General features: G+C 43.6%; 1 protein-coding gene across 1 annotated transcript; it reads left to right on the forward strand.

Moving 5' to 3' along the window:
* Window positions 1–3,101: 3,101 nt before the first annotated feature.
* Window positions 3,102–7,222, forward strand: LOC123965281 (interferon-induced protein 44-like; the record flags this gene model as incomplete). The annotated part of the gene is given in 4 exon segments (XM_046041845.1): window positions 3,102–3,248; window positions 3,334–3,505; window positions 3,697–3,797; window positions 6,642–7,222. Coding segments are annotated over 4 exon segments (600 nt in total), but the record flags the coding sequence as incomplete, so codon positions are not given.
* Window positions 7,223–7,430: the final 208 nt, after the last annotated feature.

The raw sequence follows: 7,430 nt of genomic DNA on the forward strand, positions 1-7,430 counted from the left end.
CAAAGGAACTGCCTGAAGAGCTCAGAGACAGAATTGTGGCAAGGCACAGATCTGGCCAAGGTTACAAAAAAATTTCTGCTGCACTTAAGGTTCCTAAGAGCACAGTGGCCTCCATAATCCTCAAATGGAAGACGTTTGGGACGACCAGAACCCTTCCTAGAGCTGGCCGTCCGGCCAAACTGAGCTATCGGGGGAGAAGAGCCTTGGTGAGAGAGGTAAAGAAGAACCCAAAGGTCACTGTGGCTGAGCTCCAGAGATGCAGTCGGGAGATGGGAGAAAGTTGTAGTAAGTCAACCATCACTGCAGCAATCCACCAGTCGGGGCTTTATGGCAGAGCGGCCCGACGGAAGCCTCTCCTCAGTGCAAGACACATGAAAGCCCGCATGGAGTTTGCTAAAAAACACCTGAACATGATTTTCACAGTGCAAGGACACGATGCTGCAGGAAGATGACAGCGTCCTCCACTCCAATGTTGGGCCTATAAGCAAACTGCAGCAGGTCCATGGAGGGGCCCACTGTGGTGTTGCAGGAGTTGTCCAGGTGTTGCAGGACCAGTCTCTCCAGCATCTTCATCAGGTGTGATGTAAGAGCCACCGGCCTGTAGCTGTTGGGGTCTTTAGGGTGCGGTGTTTCTGGCACTGGTACCACACAGGAGGTCTTCCACAGCTGTGGTGCCACTCCCAGCTTCAGGCTCAGATTGAAGATCCTCTCCATAACTCCACACAGCTGGTCTGCGCAGGATTTCAGGAGCCTGGAGCTGATGCCATCTGGACCTGCTGCTTTTCTCGCCTTGATCTTCCTTAGCGCCCGTCTCACCTGTGCTGCTTTGAAGGACAGGGGTGGGCAGGGGGGCTCAGTGCTGGGGGCGTGAAGAAGTCTGTCTGGGGATGGGGTGGGTGAGAGGTGGGGTGAGCCGGAGGTGTGAAAGGCGGAGGAAGTGCATTGTCCCGGTGGGGTGCAGCTGCGTGGGGGGAGGGGTGGGTGATTGATCAAACCTGTTGAAGTGGTAGTTCAGATCATTCAGCCACTTCAGGTCCCCCTCGGCCTGCGTGGGGGGTGCTTTAAAACCTGAGATGGTCTTGAAGCTCCACACCCCCCAAATGTCTCTCTGCTCCAGCTGTCTGTTTAGCTTCCTCTTGAAGCGGGTCTTCCCCTCTCTGATCTTCGTCCCCAGGCTCTTCTGTACAGCCTTGTCCCCTGATCTGAAAGCTCTCCTCTTCTCTTTTAAGAGAGCTTTGATGTCAGGGGTAATCCACGGCTTGTTGTTTGAGAAGCACCGTACAGTCCTGGTGGGCACAGTGTTCTCGTAGCAGAAGTTAATATAGTCGGTGTTACAGTCTGTAAGGAGGTTGATGTCCTCCCTGTGTGGGTCACAGAGCTCTGACCACATAGTGGTTTCAAAACAGTGTTTGAGAGCCTGCTCGCTGTCTGCAGTCCAGCTCTTCACTGTTCGTGGCACCACAGGCTCCCTGTGCACAATAGGCTTATACACAGGCTGGAGATGAACCATGTTGTGATCAGCTTTCTCTATGGGGGGGAGGGGGGTCACACTGTATGCCTCCTTGATGTTGGCAATAAACAAGTCCAATGTTTTATTGTTTTATTGTCTCTGGTGGGGCAGGTGACATCCTGGGTGTATGTGGGCGGCACAGATGAGGGAGAAGCATGGTTAAAATCTCCAGAGATCAGGAAGAGGGCTTGTGGGTGCTGTATCTGGAGCCTGCTGGTGACTGAGTGCAGGACGTCTGTCCCTGAAATCTGTCTCCGCATGCGCAGAGGGAGGCACAAACACTGCTATCACAATAACGTGAAAACTCCCGTGGCAGATAATATGGCCGCATGCTAAAAGCAAACAGTTCAATATCGTGACTACAGAGTCGCTCCTTAATTGTACAATGTTCAGGTTTACACCCTCTTTCATTCACATACACAGCCAGACCCCCTCCACGTCTCTTAACGCTGTCCGCCGTCCTGTCCGCTCGCAAGAAGTGAAAATTGTCCAAAATAACACCAGAGTCCGGGATGTTTGGTGTCAGCCAACTCTCAGAGAAGATGAGTACGCAGCTGTCCCTGTACTCTCGCTGGTGTTGTGTTAGCGCTGAGAGTTCGTCTGTCTTATTAGAAATGGACCTGAGGTTACCCATAGTGACAGAGGGGACAGCAGGTCTAAAGCGCCTTTTCTTCTCTTGAAGTTTTTTTCTTCAAGTAACAGCTCCGGGGGTATCACATGTCTGTCTCTGGGGATCTCCACTGCGCACCGCAGCGCTAACAGCTGATCCCGAGTACAAACAATGCGTCTCCCAACTCCGTCAGCTATAGTTCCATGAATAGGTAAAAACAAAAAAGTGCAATAATTCAAAAGGTGGTGTAAGTCCAGGGAAAGTCTCTACAAAAGTATTTACAAAAAGAGTACAATCCAAATCAAGAAAAAATAAGACAAAAGATAGAAGAAAGGAGGAACTGTTGCAACCAGCTGCTGCTCTCGTCAGCGCCGGTACGAGATCATACATGTATTTACTGTAGAGTTACCCGTCAGTCCATATTTCAATAAAATGCATGTGTGAACATAAAACTAGGGCTGTCCTTTAGTAGTCAACAAAACCGTTTGTCGATAAGAAGAGTCTTAGTAGACCAAGTTTTCATTGGTCACTTAGTCGCAGCCGGTTGTTTCGACACATACAGAATCGTTGGTGTTTGTCGCTAACAGGCAGCCCACTACGTGCTGCTTATAAATATAGCTTTTAAAGGCTTGTTATTACAGTTGACACTGTTACTGATAACATCATTTCTTAGCTCTGAAACTCAAACCATATGTTGATGGCCTAAACATATCTATTATTGAACTTTGCCTGGATTTATGTTGCCATCTGTGTTTTGGACTTTTCCTGCTACAACCACATGTACACCTGTTTTCTGTTGTTGAAGAATAAACGCTACAAACTGTATCAGCGCTTCAAAGTGTTTTACATTTGGATTCACACCTCACTTTATCTGACTCTGTACTTGGCCAACCTCGACACTACCTGAGAATTGATGTCTGTTTTTGCTCTATAGTGGTAATAATATAATAACTAACCCTTTTCTCTGTATGTGCTTTACAGTACACAACCTACAAGATCCAAAAAGAAAGTCCAGAGTCCTTTTACCCGTTTGTCTTCAATGACATCATGGGCCTGGATCCAGACAAAGGTGTCCAAGTGGAAGATGTCAAACTGGCTTTGAAGGGACATGTGAAGGACGGTTACAGGGTACAGAAGCTACAATCTTTGCAGAACATTTTCCCATTCCCATTTTTGTTACTGTTGATTAACTGGATTTCAATTTGTTTTCCAGTTCAAACCTGAATCAGCGTTGTCAGAGGAGGATCAGTTCTACAACAAATATCCCACTGCCAACGACAAAGTGCACGTTCTGGTTTGTGTTGTTGATGTCAGCAGAATACATCAAATGAATAAAATAACTGTAGAGAAGATTTGGAACATCAGGCAGGAAGCCAGTCACCTGGGTGAGAACATAAATCTCTGATTATTCTTCTCTTTATTGGGTTTTAATAGATCACACTGATTGGAATATGTTGTATAAAACATTCACCTCCTGCAGCTGTTTGTAGTTTCCATCATCACAGAGAAGAGCAGCTGTGGTCAGTTTCAGTTTATATCAGTTACATGATTCAGTAGTTTTGTGTTCTCCTGGCAGGAATTCCTCAAGTGGCCATCCTCACCAGAATTGATGAGGCCTGTCCTAAAATCAAACAAGATTTAAAGAACGTCTACAGGAGCAAGTCCCTGAAGGAAAAGGTAGGTTTAATAGGTAATATGAATTTGCAAAGTTGGAGTTTGAGTTATACAGTCAGAATAGTTTCAATATTTCTCCCTATACCAATTTGATTCTAAATACCCAAACTCGACTCGGCCAAATCTCTCACCAGTCATCGATCATTTAAAGACATGTAAACCTCTGGATTAAGAGCATTCCTTTGCTTGAAACCTTGCAAGATAAATTCAAATCCTGCCTTTTTTCACATCTGACCAATTCCTACATGAAGGAATTACTAATGAATTGTTGTACGCAGCCTCCCAACCCTGACAACACAGCGTTGTTGCAAAGCTGCAACAGGTATCTTGTTTAAGATCAAGCCAATTTCTGTTATTTGACTGCAAATGGGAGTCACCATTTTTATTTTCACAGGAATCAGAATCAGAAACAGATTTATTGCCAAGTTGTTTTTACACGTTTTGGCCACTAGGTGCGCAACAATAATAAAACATAAACATAAACCAAGTAGAGACAAGTATTTACATGTAAAATAAGAGAATCAGAATCAGATCTCATATTTTGTGCAAACATTAATGTGGGAGGAGAGCAGGGCATGGTAGTCAGAGTCAGTGGGGGACCCAGGCCTTGTTGATGAGGCTGCAGACGGGTAGAAACTGTTTTCGTGGCGAGAGGTTTTGGTCCTGATGGGCCGCAGCCTCCTGCCAGAGGGGAGAGTCTGAAAATGCTATTGCATAAAAAGAAAAAGGCATTTAGGGAAGAGAATATCCTGCAGCTGAGGGAACTGCAAAAAGAAATTAAAGGTGAAATATGGGTAGGTTAAATAAAATATAAGGAATAAATCGAAACACAGGTTAGACTGAATAATTTGGGTTCTGCCTGGGATAGTATGAAGAATATTGTGGGGCTCAAGGAAGACAGAAAGAAGGGTTAAACAGTTACACATCGTGCCAACAGCTGGCAGAGGATTTTTATGAATTTTACTTGAGATTTGATGTACAGGATTTTGGCGACCAACACTCTGAGCTCAGGAAAGGTCTTCTGTGTAGGCTTACTACGCCTATTAACCCTTTCTTTGACGAGCAGAGTGAGATTAAAAGTTTTATAGGTTGTAGACCCAGGAAAAGCCCAGGTCCCGATAATATAAGCAGCAATCTGCTTATAATGTGCGTAGAGCAGCTAGCTCCTATTTTTAATTATATTTTCCAACTGTCACTTACCCAGCAGAGAGTACCATCTATGTGGAAGAAGTCTACTGTAGTGCCCGTCGCCAAGGGAAACCACCACCAAGCTCTTAATGAGTTTAGACCTGTGGCCCTAACATCCTCAGTAATGAAGTCATTTGAAAAACTGCTCAAAAAACAGCTCTTACTTAAATTGAGTGCTTTCTTGACCCTTTTCAGTTTGCCTACAGGACGAAGAGGGGGAGTGCAAGATGCTACCATCACCCTCTTCAACCTACTATATAAACACCTAGAAGGTAGCGGGAACCATGCTAGAATTCTTTTTGTTGACTTCTCATCAGCATTCAATACTATCCAACCTCATATGCTAGTGGAGAAGCTAGTTAATAATTTTAAGGTGAATTTAAATATTGAAGGTTGTGTCCTCGACTTTCTCACAAATAGAACGCAGTGTGTAAGGGTGAACGATTAAATGTCTAGTGTGATTAAATCATCCACCGGCTCTCCTCAGGGGTGTGTTCTTTCTCCTCTCCTGTATATTCTATACACAAATGGCTGCCGAAGCCATTATGACAACAAACACATCATTAAGTTTGCTGATGACTCTGTAATTGTTAGCCTTCTTAGTGATGAGGAACCTGGTCATGGTTTGGTTGTTTGGTGTGATCAAAATTTCTTACAGCTTAATGTTTCCAAAACAAAAGACGTGTGTTGATTTCAGACGTTCCCATCCAGCCACCCAGAATAGTGTTGGCAAATGACAGGCAGTGGACATGGTCACTAATTCTAAATATTTGGGCACTATGATTGATGATTGCCTGAAATTTGACCTGAACACTGAACTGCTATGCAAAAAGGGCCAGTAAGGCCTTTTTTGCTTAAGTAAACTTGCTACATTTCAGATTGACACGTCTCTAATGACACTATTTTATAGAGCTTTCATTGAATCTGTCATTTCATTTTCCATCATCTGCTGGTATGGTAACCTTGGTATTAAAGATAAAAATGCCATGGCTAGGATCACTAAAGCAGCCAGCAAGATAGTGGGAGTTCAGTTTAGCAGTCTGAACCATTTATTCATTGAGCATGTGCTTATAAAAGCAACGACTATTCACTCAGATAGTGCCCATCCTCTGAACTCTGAGTATACTCTACTACCATCTGGCCTGCGCTTAAAAGTCTCTATTGTCAGGAAAAACAGGTATAAGAACTCCTTCATTCCTGTCTCCATTCAAGCTTTAAATGCCAATAGCAGAAGGAGGTAGCCACCTTATTGATGTTGAGTGGATGGGGAGATGGTTGACAATGACCATGCCAACAAGAGATTGGGGCAACTGGTATTTTATCTGCAGGGTTATATTTTATCTAGGGTAAAAGTTGCGCAAAATATATCGTAGTGTGGGATAAATGAGTGAGTGTGTTTCTGTTTTTGTATTATATTGTATGTTATATGTATTTTATTCTGTGTTGTGTTAATATGCCTGCTGCAGCACAAATTTCCCTTTTGGGACAAATAATAAATGATTGATTGATTCTGAAAATGCATGGATCTGTTTAGTGATGCCAACATCTGATCCCCTTCAAAGTCAGTATGAATCCAACTGATCGGATCGATGCACTGAGCACAAAAGCCTTTAACGCTCTGAGATGTTAACTGAGATGTTGTGATCTTTTTAAATGTAGATGGAGCAGTTCAGTGCAGACGTGGGTATTCCCATGAACTGCATCTTCCCTGTGAAGAACTACCATGAAGAAATCGACCTCAACAATGACGTTGACTCGCTGCTCCTGAGCACACTGAAACACATCATCAACTTCGGAGAAGACTGCATCAACTTCAAAAAGAGTCAGTCTGAATGTTGAGACATGTACAGGTTTGGTCCTCAGTGCTTGTGTTTTCAGATAACAATGCTCCATACTCAACTATAGTACATGTAAAGTGCCGCGCATGAATAATGTAGCCGGAAGTTCCTTTTCACTGGTGGTGAACAGCTTTACGTTGAGTCAGCAGGACATTTTTATGGATCAGGGTTACAGATTATAATGAAATTTGACATTTTTACTAAAGCTGTCCTTGTTTTTTGATGAGGGAGTTATTTTCTTCAATTGTGGTGTTGTGCTTTTGGATTTCAGTTTTTGTTTAATTTCTTGTGTTTTCTTTGCCTTCAATCATGTTGTAAACAAGTGTTTTTTCACTGTTATCCTTTGGATTTAATTGTTCTGTGACTGATAATCTATGAAATAAATAAATGTTTGACGGCAGCATAAAAAGGCAAAAAAAAAAAAATTGGTGAACTTTAGTGCCGTTTTTCAACTACCAGATAAGTCTAAGTAAGGAGGTAACTTGGATGAATGGATGGATGGGACAAAAACATCTCGGGTTACGTATGTAACCCTGGTTCCCCGAGAAGTGGAACGAGACACTGCGTCGGTTACGACACTATGGGAACGCCTCTAGGCGAAGCAGGTCTG

The sequence above is a fragment of the Micropterus dolomieu genome, unplaced genomic scaffold (assembly GCF_021292245.1).
Source record: "Micropterus dolomieu isolate WLL.071019.BEF.003 ecotype Adirondacks unplaced genomic scaffold, ASM2129224v1 contig_9052, whole genome shotgun sequence".
NCBI lineage: Eukaryota > Metazoa > Chordata > Actinopteri > Centrarchiformes > Centrarchidae > Micropterus > Micropterus dolomieu.